We start from the raw sequence: 22636 nt of genomic DNA, 5'->3' as shown, positions 1-22636 counted from the left end.
GTATCAAAAGATATGATGAAAACTGAAAATCAAGGGAGGGGGGGGAGGTAAATGAAATGTCGGCGAAACTGGACAGACATCCAAAAAATCACAACATAAATCAGGAAAACGTTCAGGCGTTGTAAAGAATTCTCAAAAATTCCAATTCGAGTGATGTCAACAATTCTTATATAAAGTCAACCATTTCCCTTATAATCCCCGTCAAATGGTGTCCAGCGCTACACCTGCTATCTAAATTATTGTATAGCTTTTTACCGGAGAAATCGTCTCAAAATAGGGTCAACAGTCACTACAAATCCAGATTCTAATAATGTCCCTTTAGAGTGAGAACATCAACCTTTAAAATCCTCCACGTGAAGGAAATCAACTGTTTCTTAACAACGTAAACAGTCCTGATTAAAATACCAAAAAAGTTCAGAGTAAAAAAACAATTAAAATCAGAGTAAGCACCAGTTTTTTTTTTTTTTTTTTGAGCAATCACGATTGCTTATTGTTCTCATTTGACTGTTTTTGGCGTTACGCTGGTTTTTCCCACCGCCACCCTCCGCAGCATCACCGTCGACCGGCTCCTCACGATGCTGCTCCTAGAGCGAAAGCCGTCTCCAGGTTGCATCCATGTCCTACACACACGCGCACACACACACACAACTACACACAAACACACATACACACACAAACACATACACACACATACAAACACTTACACATACGCATACATACAGACACCCACACATACACACACATACACAACTACCCACACATTCATGCATGCACACAGACACAAACACATATGCCTACACACACATACACATACCCCCCCACACACACACACACATTCATACACACACATAACCCGTACACAGAAACACACACGCCTACATACACACACTCGTGATTGCGAAAGACATAATTTGAATTCAAGATGTCAAAATTCAAATTAATTAATTTTTTTTTTTAATGAGGACATTAGTTTCCATTTAAATGAGGACAATAGTACAAAAACTTCTCATTTCGGAAAGAGAAACATTCCCTAAAGTCTCTATTAGAATGGTGATATCAGCGTTTTCAAATAACATCTCCCTCTGAAGATCTCCTTCATGATTAATTCCAAAAATCTTCAACAGTACAGATTCGATGGCATAAAAAAAGAACAATACTCTCTATTGTCGTTATAAAGTAGGGATATTGATTCCACAAAATCCTAATTAGCACCATTAATCCACACACAGAGCTCAGTATCGACCAATAATACTGTGCGAAGGGGAAATTGCATGAATACAATATTCAATGCCATTGCAAAACCCCTCGCGACAGATGAATCTGACACGACGAGTGCAATGGAGGAAGGATCATAATGGCTGTGTGGCTCAATGGGAACATGTCTTGTGTCTCGATGAATCCAGTTTCTAGTTATTCTTTACCTCAGGAATGGTTCACATGTGGCGAACCCCCGCAGAAGCCTACAATTTTTACATGGTCTCTAGCAAAGTAAAGGTTGCTTATATGCAACCTGGCAGCATTGCGAAGGCTACACAGACCCTGCTTGTAGTATTATGTCACTTCGGGTGCCCCAAATATTCTGCTGCCGGAAGGTAAAAGTGCGGCAGAATTTCTCACAATTTACTTATAAAATCATAACAGCTTTATAAGAGCGTTGTATTAACAGCGTTGTATATTACGCGTTGTATATTACGTTGTATATTACGCGTTGTATTAACAGCGTTGTGTAGCGGTGTATATTAACAGCGTTGTATAGGAATGTCCCATTCCTATACAACGATGAATGGGGTGGTTCCATAATGGTTTGGGGCGTGGTTTGTGGGGCAGGTATCCTTGTCACCTCACATGGACGGGCCGCTAGCGCTGGCTATCTCAGTCTTCTGGCCGAACACGCGCATCCCATGGCACAGCCAACCCCCCGTCTGGGGATTGCTTATGTCAAGATGACAATACCTCAATGAAACAGTTCAGTTCATGGTTTCAGAAACATGAAGATGCAGTTGCATGCATTCCATGGCCTTCCCAATCACCGGCATTGAATATCACAGAGCCCGTCTGGAAAAACGAGTAAGTCTCCGTAATCATCTTCCGGGATTTGGGGCGGATTCTGCATATGGAATGGAACAACCATCGATATGCACTTACCACCATCTAGAACTTATATGTGTCCAATTCAAGCAGTTTGAACAGCCAAAGATCTCTTTAAGTATTAGGTGCAAAACACTTCATTTTGAAAGGTTTTTCCATTCTTTTGGATGACCCCTGTATTTTTTTTTATTGAACGGGACAGAACGTTTTCAGGTATCCTGTCCCGTTGCGCCAGCTCACACTGAAAGGTCCCGTTTTAAGGAACGGAACACTGAATGGTTCAACCTAAAGTCGCTTGGTGGAGCTGTTCAAGCAGTTTCATACCAGTAAATTAAAGCATACGTCATTATTTAAATACAATGACTTTTACGCTTGCCTGGGCCTAACGCACTCATAGAAAGGACATTTTCCCTCATGACTCATTTATGAACAATCCCAAAAGCACAGTTGCAAATCACAATTCTCATAAAGCTGTATTGATTTTAAAAGTAAATTGTGAGAAATTCTGCCGCACTTTTACCTTCCCACGGCAGAATATTTGGGACAACCGAACCTGGTAGTGACATAATACTGCGAGTAGGATCTGTGTATCCTTCGCAATGCTGCCAGGTTGCATATAAGCAACCTTTACTTTGCTGGAGACCATGTAAAAATTTGGAGCCTACTGATTGGCTATCGCGTAAAAGCTTCATTCATCTCCTTTGCAGCTTGTTTTGCATGCTCTAATTATGATTTCATTTCGAAACAAGAACTTCCATAGTATTCGACGAAGGGGGGGGGGGGGCGTTAAAAACTTTCAAACCTGAATTCAGAAATTTTCACGAACGAAATTTGTTCACATGCGTTGAATGAGGAAAGAAACATGACCAACGCATTTGCAGCGGTGGGCCAATCAGGAGCCCCAAAAGTATTACAATGACTCTAGTAAAGGTTGTATATATATATATATATTGTCAGGTTAGTTTTCCCCCCGACTACCTGGTAGTGACATAATACTACGAGCAGGATCTGTGTAGCCTTCGCAATGCTGACAGGTTGCATATAACCAACCTTTACTTTGCTAGAGACCATGTAAAAATTTGGAGCCTACACAGGGGCGCCCGAAAAGAGGTCATTGTGACCTCCTTAAAAGTTTCCTGTTCGGCAAATTTGTTTGAGGATTCAGCAAATTTGGGGACATAATTGCAATTTTTGAACGCTCGAATGGCCCTTCTCGTGTGTACTTTGGCAAGGCTGACTTAGGTGTGCATATAACTGGTATTTTATCGCCAAAGTTTGAAATTAGTTCCGCCAAATTGAGGAATTCCGCATTCCATAAAGTTAAAATTTGGGGTGTCGTGGCCGACTACAGGTGTTTTTAAATCTTATGAAATTTTACACGTCACGATTCTTTCAAGCTTTTTTTTTTCACTATGACGTAACGATGAGACAAAGCAGAACTTACCCTGGCAATGCAGGGGATGTCGTCACCCACCACGTGCTTGAGCAGGAACGTCCTTGGCTCGCCCTTGGAGCAGTCCCTAGTGGCGTTGGCGAAGGCGGTCTCCACGGCAGCCAATGGGAACGAGCAGATCACGGAGCCCCGCCTCTCGTCCACCGTACGCCCGTGCTCGGGCAGCGCGCTCACGAACGCCACGAACAGCACCGCCTCTCCGCTCCGCCCCAGCTTGAGGCGGTTCCGGAGGGCGGCCGAGGCCACGCCCAGGTGGGCGGAGCTAGCCAGGTTGTAGAGGTAGGGCTGCCCGCCCAACCGGCATGCCAGCGGCACCTCGGTGTACGAGAAGAACTTGGGGTCCCGTTGGCAGACGCGGGCCAGCCGCGTCTCGTAGGCCGTAGACTCTCCGGACACGGGCTGCGTGGTCAGGAAGTAGGCGTAGTCGCCGTGGGTGAATCCGGAGATGTAGTCCACCTGAAAGAGAGGAAAAGGTGAACATGGTACAAAGGCTATGGTGTGACCATCACGAGTTGGAACCTGTCAATTATGTGTGAAGTAGCCCCCGCCGAGATGTCTGTGCCTGTCTGTTGCTATAGCAACGAGGCGTGTCTCATTTTCCCAAGGGAAAGGGATTTTTAATGTTGAAAAAAAAAGTACGACTGCACAAAGGCGAAAAGAAGAGTGGCAAAAAATGGCGCCAAAAACCCTCTCCTGCTAACCCTAGCAGAAAATGAACGAAGTCCGTTTCTATGACAGTAGATGGGCTCAGACTTTACGACGGGAGCTTTTCTCGTGGGAAACAGACAGTACCTTAAAATCGGTATAGTGCATATTTGCAAGTTTTGGCACATTTTGGATAATTTCTCATTGTTAGCACCTTTCAACCCTATCCAACCCTGATTAGCTCACGTGAAAGAGGTAGAAATTCTTACTTTCGCGTTTTGCTTACAACTTACATTCTTCATCTATGGCAACATTTTTTTGGAAAGTCGAGGAGGATAGGTCAAGCCTAGTGTGATCTTAGACTATAATAATACCTAGTGCGAGTCAAAGAGGATTAAGTGAGATGCGCGGTCATGTGCTGCGGTCAGGGACTGATTTACGGCAGGGCATTCCGGGGCCCGGGGCACCAAAGGAAAGGGGGCGCCAAATTTCTCTCATCTTTTTTTTTTTAGGGACCAGTGTTTGTTGCCTCTAACTAAAGGAAACAAAAAAATTTTGTCTTTTTTTTTTAAAATTAAATGAAAGCACATTAGCCAATTGTTGTGGAGAACGATCCTTTTCGCTATTGAAGAGAATGAAGTGTCCTTTGCGTACTCTCATTTCCGATGGTAAATTATCTTCATTAGCTCTATTATCAATAGAAGGAAGTTTGACCTAAAACTTGATTATGAGGACATTATACATGAATTTACTACAATAAAACAGAGGAGAAACTATATAAAGAATCATCGATGCGCAGAAAGCACATTATGATTTACCTTTACCATTTGTATCCTAGTTTTTTCCTTCTGCGACTGTAAAACATTTTCTAACATGAAAACCATAAATTTATTTTAGATTTATATTAAATGATTTCTTTGCAAAACATCTTAATTATTAGCTTTTTTCGAATAAAATCGATATTTTAAAGTTTTTTTTTTCTATCAAAATAATATCCAACACTTACCATCATATTTTTTGTGTGTGTGGGGGGGGGGCACCCTATTTGTCAGTGCCGGGGCACCCAGGTGTGTAAATCGGTCCCTGGCTGCGGTGCGCCTAAAAGAGGATAAAAAAAAGTGTACCGCCGCAGGCGCCAAAGAAGGGGTGAAGCCCCCGGAAGTACATTACCGGAGGCGGTGTAAGCCAACCCGAAGCAGGCGGCAAATAATGAAGTAACATTTGTTATTTTGATTGCAAAACGTACTACTGTTTGACCACGGATTGTATGTAATCTGGCAATCTGCCAAGTAAAGACGATTCCATCTGATTCAATCCAGCAGGGGAGAAGGGAAAATAGCGATGGGATATTGATGCACGCGTTTTATAATGTCACTAGTGCCTTATTCATCTATTGCATTCTCAGAAATAAAATAAGGGGAAACAAAAATAGTTACCATGGAAACAACAAAAAGAAAAGAAAATATTTTCATTTCGTACAGGAACGTAAAAGCAAAATGGTAAGCTCAACGCTTTGTTGTGAATAAATAAATCAATTCAGTTTTGCCGTGAGAATATGGAACGAATATACTTGAGATTTAAAAAATGCTGCTGTGAGCAAATTTTCATTTTTACAAAACTAAGGCTAAATAATAGAGATGCAAAAGTGCACATCTGTAGCAAACCAACTAACATCCCAATAAACTAATAGATACGTCCATTTCCGCTTATAAACCGGATATTAGCCTTTCCATGTAAGCGATGGTCAAACTGTACATAAAACAAATGAAGTTTATAATCAATGTCAATTATTGAAAACGAAGTTTGTTTCTTTTTTTGTTGTTATGTAACTAACAACAGGGGTGCCCACCTAGGAGGGGAGGGTCATGACGCAGACTATGCCATTGAAATTTTTAGGGGGGTCTGCGATATTTGGGGGGTATGCCCTTGCTATAAGGGGGGGGGCTCTGCTAACAATAAAGAATTTTATTTAGATTCTTGAATTACAAATGCAAATTCAAGTGCTATTTACAGTAGTTAAACAGTGCATAAGCTGTTAGTAGCGTGTTAAAAATGTTTTTTAAGTTTATATTTTCACATTAGCAGTTTAAAAAGAAAAAAAAAAGATAAATTAATTAATTATGGCTTTTTGAATTCAAATTATGTTTTTCGCAATCACGAGTGTGTATGTGTATGTAGGCGTGTGTGTTTGTGTCCAGACATGAGTGTGTAGGTATGTGTGTGTGTATAGGTATGCGTGGGTGTATGTGTCTGTGTGCAGGAATGAGTGTGTGTGTGTGTGTGTATGTGTGTGTGGATGTATGCGTGTGTATGTTGGATATGGAAGCAACCTGGAGACGGTTTTCGCTAGAGGAGCAGCATCGGGAGGGGTCTGGGCGGTGGTGCTGCAGAGGGAGGAGGGGGGGGGGAAATAAAATCATAGCACAATCAAAACAGTCAAATGAGAACAATAAGCAATCGTGATTGCTTAACTAGGAATTTTTAATCTTAGTTTTAGTCATTTTTTGGGCCTCGGTGAAAATTCTCAGAGGAAGCCGGAGAGCAAAAGGCCCTTGTCAATAATACTATTACATTATTTTGATTTTGAGAAATGGTTGATGTCAATTTTAGCAGAATACGATTTTTGCGACATTATAAAATGTCGAGCGACACCTGTCACTGGACGAACGAGGTTGATTCCAGATTCAATATGTGAGGAACGGCGTTCCAAATGTTCCCACGGCCCACCCAATTCGACTTCCACTCGAAAGAGCGTAAACAGAACCCGAAAAAGCATTAGGAAGTGAGAGAGATTCCGAAACGAAGCACGTGACGTCAAGAGGGCGGCTTCCTTCCCGCCATCGAACGAACGTCACTGCCCCGCCGAAGAGGAGAAAAATCGGATTTCTGCCTCCGACTCGGGGAGCGAGCCGGGGCAGTCACTCAAATAATAACTCTAAATTTTGATACCAAGAACGGAGCTATAAAGCACCGAATGTTTGCTTTTTATTTTGATTCAATGCACAACTCGTACCTTCTAAAGGGTGTCCGAAAATTAACGCAAGATTTGAATTTGCCGCCATTTTTGCAATAAATGGTTGGCAACCCTGAAAAAAGAACAATTTGACAGCTGAGAGGTTAGGGTCATCAAAAATGGAGCGTTATACGATGCAATAACGCGCTTTCATTACGGAAAAATTGTTTCAAAAATAATGAAAGTTGAGGCTGGTCAAGCAGTTACTGTTATTGGTATCGCAACACGGTGGTTGTGGGCTTGTTGACATAGACCTTTGAATTCAAATAACCCCATAAGAAGACATTTAAAAATGTTAAATCACACGATCTAGGGTGCCGATTCTGATGACCGAAATGACCAGGAAATGCCTCATGCAGTCACTGAAATGCCAACAATTTATGGAAAAAATGGTGGCAAATTCAAATCTTGCGCTAATTTTGGGACACCCTTTACATAGGACCTGATTCTAACACAGGTCAACTAGGCCTGGGACCCCATCTTTCCAAGGGTCCCGAAATTACTAAAAGAAATTTGAATAGCATGATAACATATAAGTGCTCGTAGTTAAAAAAAAAAAAAGAAAAAATTAATTTGAATGTTGACATCTTGAATTCAATTATGTCTTCCGCAATCACGAGTGTGTGTATGTAGGCGTGTGTGTTTGTGTGTGGGGGTATGTGTGTTTGTGTGTAGGGGGTATGTGTATGTGTGTGTAGGCATGTGTGTTTGTGTCAGTGTGCAATCATGAATGTGTGGGTAGTTGTGTGTATGTTTGTTTGTGTCAGTGTGCAATCATGAATGTGTGGGTAGTTGTGTGTATGTTTTTGTGTGTGTGTATGTGTAGGTGTCTGTATGTATGCGAGTTTGTGTGCGTTCGTGTGTGCGCACCTGTTTGTGTGTGTTTGTGTATGTGTGTGTATGTGTATGTGCGTGTGTGTAGTTGTGTATGTATGCGCGTGTGTGTAGTTGTGTATGTATGCATGCGCGTGTGTGTAGTTGTGTATGTGTGCATGCGTGTGTGTGTAGTTGTGTATGTATGCGCGTGTGTGTGGGACATGGATGCAACCTGGAGACGGCTTTCGCTAGAGGAGCAGCATCGTGAGGAACCGGTCGACGGTGATACTGCGGAGGGTGCTGGCGGGAAAATAAAATGATAGGACGCCAAAAACAGTCAAGTGAGAACAATAAGCAATCGCGATTGCTCAAAAAATAATTAAAAAATGATGACTTGTTAATTGGGAAAAATACTTCCCTAAAGGAAAATTTTTATTCACCCTGCCAGTAACGAATTTTCTATCTCGCAATTATGAGGATTAATAAAGAGGCCCCCCAAAATGCATTCAAACGGCCCCAAACCTATAACTCAACCACTGCATTCCGCTATAGAGGCTATAGAGTCCTTAGGGGGCCTCCAAATTATTGTCGGCCCAGGGCCTCACTTTTAGTTAGTCGGGCCCTGCTTCTACACCTTCTACACATATCCAACGTTTGGGAAACAAAACTTGTTTTTTCTCTTGTAAAGCCAACGTTGTTTGCTGTATTTATGTTTCTTTCAATGGGCCTTTCAAATTGTAACACACCCAGTATATTGGGTCCAGCTTAGATCATTAACGCATGGATACGGCAAATGGGTGTGGTTTTTGAGGCAGGAATCTTCGGGGGCGGGGGGAAAGTGGGGAAAGACCACGTGACTTCGTTTTTCCATGGAAGACGTTTCGCCGAAGCTGCACTAATTCTCGTAGGGATTTGAATAGTCGTCGATTTTAATTTTTTACCTTCTGCCTGAACCGTTTTGGCACATTATTTTTCTGTCACCCGCAAGCGCATAGTTTACTGATTCATGGATAAGTTTTTTTGAGCAATCACGATTGCTAATTGTTTTCATTTGACCGTCTTTGATGTTTGGTACCCTTTTTCAACCCAAACGTCCTTTGCCCAGGCGTGACTCCTCCCGATAGCCGCTGCTCCTGGGCGGTCATTCCAAGCTCGTCAGCTTGCGAGATCGAGATTCTTGCTCACGTGATCTTTTGTGACGTAGAAATGTCGCAAAGTAGTATTCTAATCTACTCGAACCTAGCCGCAAGCTACATTCGAGTAGATTAAAATGCTACTTTGACATTTCTACGTCACAACCGATCACGTGAGCGAAAATCTCGATCTCGCAAGCTGACGAGCTTGGAATGATCGCCATGGTCCGTGACGTCCATGTCGTACACACACGCACGCTCATACACACTCACACACATGCCAACGTGCATACACACAGATCTACGCACACACACACGCCTACACATACACAACTATGCACACGTAATCGCCCAAGAGGAGGGACAGGAACCGCTTCTAGAAACAAGCGAGTGGGGTAGTAACCAATGTGTAGGGTCCTGTCGCAACTCGTGGTTGCGAGAAACATAATTTGAATTCAAAATTTCAAAATTCAAATTAACTTTTGAAAATTGGAAAGTTTTTTTTTCTGCAGTAAGTTGTTGGGTTATGCCGATCTGAAAATGGTTTTAAAGTTGCGCTCTCGTAGAATAGTGACCGAGGAAGAAAGCGCCGAAATCCAAAAAAAAAAAAAAACGGTGACCCAACCACGTGGTACACGGCGACGAAGTTATTTATCTTCTCCCCGGTCATAAAACTTGCCATCTTTACTCCTGCTTCATAGCATATACAACAGCGACCGAATGAAATAGCTTGTCTATCTCTGATCAATGGTCTAAGGGTCAAGTGAGGGGGGAAGGAGCGGATAAGCAGCTCTAATACCTGCTGTCACTAGACAATGGGATCTCCTGAAACGTAAAATGGGAAGACATGTCACGTGACACGTCGAACAGGGAAGACGTGTCTTTTTTTTTCATGAGTTAGTAGTAAATTCAATACTAAAGAGCGCCAAAGGCACTGTCCGCAGTGTTATTTAATTGGTTTAATATGGAGTACAAACACAAATATGTATTGAACAGTAATATTTACAAATTAATTTTACACAAGAAATAAATATTTCACACAGAACTATAATTCGTCTGTCACGTGACAATGAAATCACTTGCAACGGCAAGCCATGTCACGTGACAACGCGGTCAGGTGACACGTAGAATGAAAAGACCTGTCTGTCACGTGACAATGAATGAAAGCGACGGTGGTTCCGAAAGGGAAGTGTGGCTCACCTTGTAGGATTTCTTGTAGGGTTGCTCGAAGTTGACTCCGGAGAACTCCTTGTCGGTCCGGTGGGCGTACCGGAAGGCGTATCCTCCCTTCTCGCGGAGGAGGAGCCTCTTGGAGACGGAGGCGGGGCTCCACTGAAGGGGGGCGGTCGTCATAGGTGGAGGCGGCGTAGAGAGCGGAGCCGTTGCCCACGGATCCCCAAAAGGCAACCGTGGACCCCCGACCCGAGACGAAGTTCACGGTCTCGTTCGGAGAACCGACCAGGATGCTGCAAATAAAAACAAAATGAAGATAAGATCAGAACAGATCTAGTAGATGCAGTTAGCCCTGGCTAAGGGGCGGTAACTTACTACTTAAGACCTTGTACACTTCTTTTTGAGCAATCACGATTGCTTATTGCTTTCATTTGACTGTTTTTGGCGTTCCTTTGTTTTTTTCCACCGCCACCCTCTGCAGCATCACCGTCGACCGGGTCCGCACGATGCTGCTCCTCTAGCGAAAGCCGTCTCAAGGTTGCGTCCATATCCTACACACACACGCATACATACACAACTACACACACAAACGCATACACACACACATACACCTACACACACAAACACATACACACAGAGGCATACATACAGACACCTTCACATACACACAACTACCCACACATTCATGCTTCTTCACAGACACAAACACATATGCCTACACACATACACATACCCCACACACACATTCATAATCATCATCTTTGTAAACAAATACACACAACAACCCACACACTTATGCCAGCACACAGACACAAACACACATGCCTACACACACATACGCCCCACACACAAACACACACGCCTACATACACATACTCGTGATTGCGAAAAACATTATTTGAATTTAAGATGTCAAAATTTAAATTATTTTTTTTTCTTTCTTTCTTTCTTTTTTTATTTTTAGCACACGGACGGAAATATTTCTCGGATTGGCATACTATTTTAATATTACCAAGATGTTAATTTGTATTTATTGCTATCAATATCAAACTTTTATACTGCTTTCACGGAAAAGATCGGCATCACTCTGTTCGGCCAAAAGACAGCCCGAAAGAAACAAATGGGTTGCCAGAAGGTTTGAAGCTGCTGGGGAAGTTTCTCAGTGATAAAAGAGGTAAGCCAATACTCGCCTTCCACTTGGCATTGATTTGCTATTGTCTAAGCCAAACACGTGGTTGACGCAGCCAAATGGAATATATTTTTGTTTACATCTACGGCGAATATTGGTATACTTTTTTCACTGCAGGGAACTCTCGGTTGAAATAAAACGCGCATACATACACAACTACACACACGCACGCACACGCACGCACAAACACATACACACACATACACCTACACATACATACATTTGCACACACATACACCTACACATACACATAAACATATACACAACTACCCACACATTCATGCCTGCACACATGCACAAACACATGCGCCCACACACATACCCCTCCCCCACACACATATTCATACACACAACTACCCACACACTTAAGCCATCACACAGACACAAACACACATGCCTACACACACATGCACATACCCCTACACACAAACACACATACCCCCACACACAAACACACTCGTGATTGTAGGCATCTTGAATTCAAAACATAATTTGAATTCAAGATGTCAAAATTCAAATTAATTTTTCTTTTTTTTTTTCTTTTCTTTTCTTTTTTTTTTTTTTTTTTTTGCGCTAACAAACCTGTGCGACTTCATTTCTTTTTTTCTCTTTTCTTTAAACCCGTAAACCTCTGTAACATTTTTTTTTCTTTTTCTTTCTTTTGTATTTATTTTATTTTTCATTTTATTTATTTATTAATTTTTGTACTTTTTTTGTGCCCTTTGAAGACCAAGGAACTAGATACACAACTTCGTAGCAGCAGCCGCAAGCCGCCATTGAACGCGCGAATCTTGAATTAGACGGGCAAAAGCAACATAGATTTTTCAACTCTACAATGTTGACCCTGATAAACCGGAGATACGGATTATCGGGGGCCGGATGAACAAGATTCTACTGTGAGTACTTTGACGTTATACAATATATTATATGTTGTGTGCATTGCATACATATTGTATAACCACTCTATTTGGTTAAATGGCATGTACAATTTTACGAAACGGTATTCTGTTGGTTGTCAACCAAAATCCGAAAAATTTGAACATCCGTGCTAAACACAGTCCCAATTAGTTCAGATTTTTGACATTTTGTGCTTCATTTAACATGTACAGTGAAACCTCAATAAGTAGTCGACCGGTTAAGTGGTTACTCCGTTTAAGTGGTCGTTTTTCTTTGGTCCCGAAAAAGTCTATCACAGTAATGTAAAATAATCCTCCTTTACTGGTCACCAAATTTAATTTTACCCGCTTAACTAGTCACTCAAAAATTGTTTTCTAAAATTCCTTTACCCTAGCGGATCTTAGAAAATTGTGTCGGACTTAGTTGAAAGACTGTTTGATATTCATTTTTCCTTGAAATCTCGATCCTCGGTTCTGGTCATTCAAAGCATACTTCTTGCCGTGACTCTGCCAAGTGCCGAGAATATGAATCTAACTCCTTCCAGAAAGACAGACAAAATCTAATACCTGGAGAAAGTTAGTCAGAATTTAACATCCGCACTCAAGGAACTACAACACATAATTTAAAGCTGGATGTATGTTAGAAGAGATAGTTCTTTTCCGTAAGCAACAACTTCATCAGTCGACATTGAAAGATTGTATTAATGTACCGTAACTACATTAAAATAAGTTGTTGTTATTAAGTAATGTATAAGTAAGAGAAAACAAAACAAAGTAACTACCATTAGTATTCCCCCCCCCCTTTTTAAAATTTCCACTAATTTATAGACATTGATTACATAAGCTATTGTTTTTCTCACAGAATTCTACTACTATTCATGAATATTTGTAAGGCTTTCCTTAATTTCCCACTCCACATAAGTAGTCACACCGAATAAGTGGTCAAAATTTTTTGGTCCCTTGAGTGACGACTTAACGAGGTTTTACTGTATTTCTAAAATTTAATTTTCTTTCACTCACCTTGAAGCGATGCCGTCGGCCTTGTGCAGCCTGCACATCCCCTGGTAGAGCGTCCCGCAGTTGAGCAGCATGCGGCCCTCCGGCGTCAGCAAGAGAATCCGGTTCCGGTCGTGGGCGACCGTCCGGTTCACGTCCGGGCAGGGCGCGGGCGGCGGCGGGCACTCGGGGCTGTCCAGGGCGGGCCCGGTCGAGACCCGGGCCCTCAGCCCCAGCCCCAGATCTAAATGGAACAGAGTGTCCTGGCCACCCACGTACACGTCGCCCCCTTCGCAGGGCGCGGGCGAGCAGGGGCGCACCAACACGTTCAGCAGGGGCTCGGGGTGGTGCGGGTCCCGGAACCGGACGAAGGAACTGCCCACGAGACCGAACAGGAGGAGGAATAAGGGCAGGGTGATGAACATTCTCACAGCATTCCTGCGAAAGACGATACACTGTTAAAAAAATTCAGAAACCTTTCTTATCCTCTCGGAAACGTTTCCGAAATACAGTAGAACCTCATTCATTCGGACTAAGAAGGGATCCGGGTCGTCCGAATGAATGAAAGTACGGATCAAACAGAATAACCTATGCACTAATCCAAGGTATATAAATTGCTGTATACAGAAAAAACTATTTTTAACTCAAGAGAATGAAACATAAAACTGCATAACTAAAGACTATAAAAATACATAATTGGGTCATTTCCAAAGTTTTAAAAGTTTTTTTTTTTTTGAATGAGCATGCTTAAAAACATGGGATCTGACCATTTTTTAAACAGTTTGACAAGTTTAATATTTTTTAAAAATTACTTAAATCAGTGCACTTTCATTGTTCACGCTTCTGCCGATGACATCACAAATGATGAAATGCCATTCACTGATGCCATCCACAGAGCAAAATATTTAACTCGCTTCTTTACTCACATGTACTGGCAACGATAGGGTTGATAGCAAGCGTGGAGCGTAATATTTAGTTCACTTTTTGATTATCATAGCGTGAAAACGCGGTAGACAGATGCAAGGCCCCTATATATTCGAGCCGACGCATCAGCTTAAGATCAACCATTCTTGCTTCGACAAAAGCTTAGAATTGTATTTAAGATTTACTTAACAAGATAATTGCTCCTACAGTATATAACAAGGAAGCTCCAAACAAATATTAAACGAAGAAAAACTCGTTCTTTTGATAAGTGCCATATTTTTAACGTACGAGTAAGTTTTCGCTAAGCTCAGAACAATTTTGATCAAGTCACCATTTGAACGAGAAAAGAAATATCAAACTCGGTTCACCTGTTTAGGAGATACGATGCAACAGACAGACACACATATGCTACGCACATCGGGTCGGCGGAGAAAAAGTGAAACAGAAAGTGAAAGTTCGATAAATGAAGAAGCCAGCTGTTGTCAATGGGCAGTTATTTTGTTATGAGTAGGTCTTTATACATCACTATACACTTGCCCGGCTTTGCCCGGTCTACCTTGAAAATAAAAATTGTGTCAAGTGACGGTATATTCAACAATCAGGCGTAAAAAATAAATAAAAAAACATCATGATTTCCCTTCCAAACAATGACGAGAGATACTAAAATACTTTTAAGAAATTAAATCCAGAAACATGGATTTAAAATGCGTAACCATGGAAACACAAAATGAAATAAGTTTAAGGAATTAAAATGCGAAAGAAAATGGTTCACAATTTGAATGGAATCGAGGTTTCTTAAACGTGATTTAAAAAGGCTTGTAATTTTTTTTTCCTTTCGAGATTAAAGCTTATTTTTTCGACCTTAGGTCGAGTTAGATCTGGAGCAAAAAAAGCAGCTCTTTCCAATGCTGTCAAAAAGAAAACTGTGGGATGATTCCTTCACTTTTTATTGATGGAATTAATGAAGAAAGTATTGCCTAAATTTCAACTAAGCCTAAAAACATTCGAGCTAACAACGCAAAAAAACTCCCGCCGCAATCAAGTTAGAGCATTGGAATAAATTGCGTAGAACGCGGAAAATTCTTCCCTTTCCAACGATATATATTATTACTATTTGCGAGGAATTTTTCACCTCCATATTCGAGAATTTATACGAAAATTGGGCCTAAATTGGAATGAAAAAAGAAGTATTCATCGAATTGTTTTCGAAGTATTCTGCAAACCTTCTCAGGACTTAAAGGAACGAACTGTGAAAATTTTCAGCAAAATCGGCCGGGTAGTTCTCGAGTTTTGCGAGTTCAAACACACAGACGCTTTTTGGACACTTCATTTTATACTATGTAGAGATTCAAACCAATTTGTGGTCTTTTTTTTTTTTTTTGTTTTGTTTTAATGTAAGGACAGTCAGTGAAAATCGGAGGGAAAAAAGAACAGAGTCGGAGTTTGCATGTTTTCCAACGACTCCGACTCCGGCTCATTTTCCCCAAAACCAGTCCGACTCCGACTCCACAGCCTATGCTCGAAACCCCTCTGGTCTCGGTCCGAGGTCCGATGGATTTGAAGCCTAGTGCCACAATGATGTATATGGGTCATTTTCCAGAAAACTTAACTTTTGAATTCTAATATTTTTCAATTTCCAAACCTTTTGTTTTCTTTTTTTTTTTTTTTTTTTTTTTTTTTTTTTTTTTTTTTTTTTTTTGAGCAATCACGATTGCTTATTGTCCTCACTAGACCGTCTTTGATGTTTGGCTCCATTTTCAGTTTGGACCAGGGGCCTCTGCAGCACCACCGCCCACTGTCCTCTGCAGGCGGCGCGGCTGCTCCGGTCCTGAGCTATCCGCTTCTCCTGGTCGGAGGCGTCCATGTCCTACACACACGCAAGCTCATACACACACATACACTCGCACATGCGTACGTACATACACACAGGTCTAAGCACACACACAAGCCTACACACTTACTCACACAACTATGCACACGTAACCGCCCAGGAGGAGAGGCAGGCTTGGGAGGACAGGAGCCGTTTCTAGAAACAATAACTCCGAGTGGGGCGAAAAAAATAATTTGAATTCAAAATTTCATAATTCAAATTATTATTATTATTAATATTTTCATTTTTAATTGAAAGTTTTACCCACTAGGAGCAATAATAAACAATGGCCCAGCTAAGTTCCAATTATTTTATTCATTAATTTAAAAAAAAATGAAATAATTCCTTGTTCACGGAGAAAGAAAAGAAAAAAAAAATTAATGTGTTTAAAAATCGAAGCCAGTTTAGTATCAAAGTAGTAATTTTGTTAATTGTGCAAACAACGAGCTATTTTAATGATTAGTGGGAATCTAATATTAAGCTTTCCTAATTAAAGTACGGCTTAATTAGCAGTTACCCTTTTAGTTCAGATGTGTGTTAAAAAATAACATTTAGTAAATTTGAAAATATGCTGGCAATTTATAATTTTGGTAGAATGCTTATTATTGATGTATTTCCCCTCCATCATTTATTTTCACCTCAGAAATAATGACATTGATAAGGTGTGTCACGGAGGTGAGGAATTTTCGATTAATATAGCCATAATGGATACATTTTTCAGGGAAATATTTTTTTCTTCGTTGCTACAATCTGCACATGTTAAGCATATGAAAACATGTTCGCCTCTTTATTTGCATTTATTTGCATCCCTGAAACTCAAGTTCACGAGGTGAGAAGTCACAATAACCACACTTAGTTTTTGAAACAAAATCTATCTTCTTGTTTTTCGACACAAATCTCACAACTTCTTTACGGCTGAAAAAAAAACAAGGGGGCTCCCTTGTATCATCTTTACTAATAATAAAGCTGAAAGTCGCTCTGTCCGGAGGATGTCTGGATGTCTGTAGGATCTCTGTGTCGCGCATAGCGCCTAGACCGTTCGGCCGATTTTCAGGAAATTTGGCACGAAGTTAGTATGTAGCACGGGGGTGTGCACCTCGAAGCGATGTTTCGAAAATTCGATGTGGTTCTTTTTCTATTCCAATTTTAAGAACAAAAATATCATAAGTTGGACGAGTCAATGACGAAATGATCATAACGTGGAACCGTAACAGGGGCACAAGCCAACGGGCGAGAAAATTCACCATACATTATTTGTAAATACACAGGCGAACCAAAAGACCTTTTGATTTTTCTATTACGGGCAAAGCCGTGCGGGTATCACTAGTGTAAAATAAAATGTGATGTCATTACTGCCACGTGTTAATGAGAAATGGCGTTTCGTGTTTAGGTAACGGAGGTGAGAATTTATTGTGTGACATGACTTCTTGTCCTACTAAAACGAACTAAGACACAATATTGAAAAATTGAATATACTTAAACAATTAGTATTTGAGACACTTGTGAAAAGAATAATCAATAAATAAGAATATACTTTTAATTAAACAAGCTATTAGGCAACATAAACAGCCACACAAGGTGTGTGACATGCCACGGAGGTAAGAATTCACATGTTGTGAACCAAAAATACACTAAAATAAAAATTCTTATTAAAAATTTGTTGGCAGGGTTAAATAGATACATTTTTGATGAAATTAAAAAGCATTGTTACATTAATTGTTCCTTAAAGTTTTTTTCTGTGAAAGGCGTGTGACAGAAAAAATACACTTTTTAAAGATTGATCCATATGCATATAATTTTATGTAAATAAACGAATGATAAACACAATGTATGCTACTCAAAAGTGATTGATGAAAAATTAAAATTTTCCCCTGTAGTACAAAAGTTTCACGTCTATCCTGTATCTTTACGATATACCTAGTTATTTTTCTTTATTGTTCTTTTTTTTCCTCTCTTAAGGGGTTAGAGTACCTCAAAAATGATGAAACGATCAAAAAAATTTTTTATTGCTTATTTCAAAACAAAAAACTATTCTGAACACAGGGGAAAAGTTTCAATGCTTTAGTTCAAATATTTAAAAAGTTATGCGTGGTTTCAGGCCATGCTCCCGATGTGTTCTTATGCAAAAGGAAAACTTCAAATTGCTTTTTGTCGATGATGGTTTTTTTTGTGTTTTCATGTTATTAAAATCCCTAAGGATGTTTTTCCATTAAAGATAGAGTGTTAAAGTTATACTTTTTGCAATTGGGATAGCATATTTGACAAAACTGTGCATTGGATAAGCATTTTACAAATTACTCTAATGTTTAGAGCATGTTAAACCTTTAAAAACTAATTTAAAAAAAAACTTTGATTTTTTACACAATTGATCGCAGAACATTTTCAAATGAACTCATAAGCAAATGAATGCACAGATTTTTAGAGATGATTATAGCGATCGTTTAGCAAAAAAACGTTTTTTAAATTAGTGCAAAAATAAAAAAGCCTTAGAAATTTTAAAAAGTTGAAATTTTCCTCAATTTTTTGAATGTTCAAAAAAAGTAGGCAATCTTTTTAAATTTTGAAAATAAATGATTGATTACGAAATAAATATGCATGTTATGGTTTCAAAGAAATAAAAAATGTACATAACTTAAAAGAAATTGTTTGAGATGCACTATGACCCATTAATCATTTTAATGTTTACAAATGTGGAGTTGCTTTATATAAGACTAGTGATACCCGCACGGCTTTGCCCGTAATAGAAAAATCAAAAGGTCTTTTGGTTCGCCTGTATATTTACAAATAATGTATGGTGAATTTTCTCGCCAGTTGGCTTGTACCCATGTTACGGTTCCACGTTATGATCATTTTGTATCTCGCCCATTGGCTTGTGCCCATGTTACGGTTCCATCTTATGATAATTTCGTCATTGACTCGTCCATCTTATGATATTTTCTTTTTCTTAAAATTGGAATAGAAAAAGAACCACATCGAATTTTCGAAACATCGCTTCGAGGTGCACACCCCCATGCTACAAACTAACTTTGTGCCAAATTTCATGAAAATCGGCCCAACGGTCTAGGCGCTATGCGCGTCACAGACATCCTACAGACATCCTCCGGACAGAGAGACATTCAGCTTTATTATTAGTAAAGGAAAGGAAATGAGAGATGTGATTTGAAATCATACGAATTTACTCATTGCTTCGTAACAGGAAAACAAATCTTTGTTTTCGGAAAACCCGTTTTCAAAAACCTGTCTTCGGCGGAAACGCACGCGATTCATAAATATTCACTCAATTCCACGTAACGCTCTGACGTCACCAACAATGAGAATCGCGCCATGCATACGCGACTGCATGCTTCATGTCGAAGCAGAAAAAATTCAGTGAGTTATTTACAATTTGATAATATTTTTTGGCAATGTTTGATGTACAGGGAAATGCTTTATTTTGACAAGGCTGAACTCGATCCGGCAACTTAACTGTTTCACTGGTAAGACTGTCATTTCAGGAGAGTGAAGAAACGAAAACAATGAACGCTATCTACTGGAGTTAGGGTTGCAATTTCAAGTATCGAAATACAGTCAAACCTTGATATCTCGAACCTCCGTACCTCGAAACCCTTGAAGTCTCGAAACAAAAATTTTCCCAAGAATTTTCTATATAAACCCCTATGTATTTTCCATAGTTATCTCGAAATTTATGTTTCGAAACCCTTAATATGTCGAAATTTTTGCACAGAAGCAAGTTTCAATTGTCGTTTTGCTTTGACAATTTTTGTATTAAAACCAGTTCCAGAGACAATTGCTTAACGATTTTCATCTCTCTTCTTGGAAACTTTGTGAATAGGGGATTGGGGCAAGATAATAGGGGAGTGTTGGCATGAAGGGGGTGCAGTGTTTTCCCCAGAATTTAGAATCTTTGTGCATTTCTGTCGAACATGTTGTCCACTTTGAGGAAAGGGGTTCGATTTTTCGTCCGTCAGTTTTCGAGCGAAAACGGAAAATGCGTTCCTCATTTTCATCATTCAGCTTTTTTAGCTCCTACAAAATGGCTGCTGAGAACTTTTTGAATGTGATGTTACTGGTTAAAGATAAAATTAGAATTTTTAAATGTTTAGGTGAAAAAACCAAGTTGAAATTGTTGTTCATTTCAACATCTTATCCTGTGCACTTTGGACAATTGGAAAATTTCAAATCTAGTGAAATAGTAAAGACTACTTTATTGATCGTAATTCGAAGTGGTCCCATAGTACATATATAAATGCATATAGCGTACGTGTGTGTAAATGTGAGAGTTACTAATGTATTTTTTTAAAACCTTGATAACTTGAAAACTCGATATCTCGAAATTTTTCCCCGTCCCGAGAGGTTTGAGATATCGAGGTTGTACTATCACCAAACAGGCAATGGCTTCGTTCAAATGGAGAAGCCGTTTTCACCCGTCATCCCTTGACGGGCAATTTTCTATTAATACTAATACTAACAAATAATAATAGTATAAAGTAAATAAATAATAATAAAAGTAATGGGTTTTAAATTTTTGCAATTGATAAATTGCAACTTTCATCTTTACTGAAGGAAAGTAGTGAAGGAAGGAGAGGTGTAGGCGAAATGTGTTATGTGCCAATTATGGGCACACTAAAAATTGTTTCGGGGCTGAAAGAGCCAGTTATGCTTGTGATTTCTGCAAATATTAATTTTTTCCTGTAATAAAGAAATTATCCAGTTTTATCCTGTTTTCAAACTATTTTTGGTGACTTTTTTCAAGAGGGCCCATGTTTATACCCCATTTTTCTTAATGCTTTTTTCAAAGCTTTTTGTAAATCTTCGTTTTTTAAATGAAAAAGGGCACACACATGCAGCAACACACATGCTTAAGACATCGCTCTCAGACAGTGGCGCACACAGGAATTTTACAAGGGGAGGGGTCCAAGGTCGAAAGCCTCATTTACATATCATACCCCAATACGCAGTCAAACACATTGACTTGATTTTATAGATTCCCGAGAACGAAAAACAGTAAAAAATAAAAGATTGAATAAATAATTAGCATACTTAAATAAATAACCAGAGAGCAAAATAAATTACAAAACTAAAAACATGATTATTACAGTGTATTCATTTATAATCACCATTTTGCTTTTATAGGCAATTCGTTATAGGAAAAACGTACAATAATTTTAAAAAAAATTTTAAAATGAGGATTTTATTTTTTCACTTATTAGAAATGAAATTATTGTTATCTTTGTTTAAAGTTACTCTACGTACAAAATACATAGATTCGTAATCAATCGGCGGAAGAAGCAGGACCTACGGGAGGGGTCCGGCCCCCCTGGACCCCTCCCTTGTGTGCGCCTCTGCTCTCAGATCAAGTTGATCCATTTTCTGAGCCTCTTCATGTAGCCTTTTAAAGCTGTTTTTCTCTTATGCAACTACATCTCATCCAACGTTTGGCTGCTTCTGGATCCCCTGAATCAGTAAATTCTATTTTTATTTGCTCCATTTCGAAAAAAGGTCCGACCTCCAATAACAATTCTGATGACACCCATTAACAGATAAGATGAGGAAAGGATGAGTCATCGACAAAATTCCCCTTTTCTCTTCAAAATGTGCAAAACTTGCGTGTGTGTGTGCGCGTGTGTGTAGGACATGGATGCAACCTGGAGACGGCTTTCGCTAGAGGAGCAGCATCGTGAGGAGCCGGCCGACGGCGATGCTGCGGAGGGTGGCGGTCGGAAAATAAAATCATAGGACGCTAAAAACAGTCAAATGAAAGCAATAAGCAATCGTGATTGCTCAAAAAACTATTAATTTAATTAAAATACCCCAAAAATATACTATCGAATGATGTAAGAAAATAGTGTTTGCAAAAGAAGAACAATAACGACTTTTATTGAAAGAAAATGTTATTAGGAGGTAAATGTTTCTTGCGGAATAGTAGATTTATTGCCAACTGAATTACAAAGAATCAGAGGCGGCGATTGGCACTGAAAAGGGGAGGGGGGGGGGGGATGCATAAAAAAGACAACTAAAAGACATGGGGCTTTTAGCGACAGCAAAAAAAAAGATAAGAAAATTTTTTAAATTTTGCTAGGACTGGTTTTCAGAGCAGATGAATGGTAATTGATATAAATCTAACAACTTTACTCATGTTTTTCTAAAGATTTTTAGGAATTATGAACTCAATAACTTTCCGAAACACTTAGACATGAATTAGACTTGCATTATTTACCCCAAAGTATTTTGAGATGTCACAAACATTTGGTAATAATTCCATTACACAAGTGTGGCTTGTTTAATGAATAATCAAGCAAGTATGGCTTGTTTAAGTGAAACAATTGATTCACTAATATTTAAAAAATGAACACAAACTAAAAGTGACTGCTTAAGCTAAATAATGTCTCGTAAACAGATATACAAATTAAAACAAATGTTTTGAAAATTTTGACTTTTCT

The 22636-nt window shown here is 39.6% G+C and overlaps 1 protein-coding gene across 1 annotated transcript; it reads right to left on the bottom strand.

The window, feature by feature from the left end:
• Positions 1-2026: 2026 nt before the first annotated feature.
• On the bottom strand, positions 2027-13827 carry LOC129217748 (plexin-A2-like). The gene is made up of 4 exons (XM_054852087.1): positions 13427-13827; positions 10419-10614; positions 3533-3997; positions 2027-2107 (listed from the first exon to the last, which is right to left on the bottom strand). The coding sequence occupies exons 1-4, from the start codon at positions 13825-13827 to the stop codon at positions 2027-2029; spliced, it is 1143 nt and encodes a 380-aa protein (XP_054708062.1).
• Between the last annotated feature and the right edge of the window lie 8809 nt (positions 13828-22636).

The sequence above is a fragment of the Uloborus diversus genome, chromosome 2 (genome assembly GCF_026930045.1).
Source record: "Uloborus diversus isolate 005 chromosome 2, Udiv.v.3.1, whole genome shotgun sequence".
In the NCBI taxonomy this organism is placed as follows: Eukaryota; Metazoa; Arthropoda; class Arachnida; order Araneae; family Uloboridae; genus Uloborus; species Uloborus diversus.
This window is presented reverse-complemented; position numbering and strand designations above follow the sequence as displayed.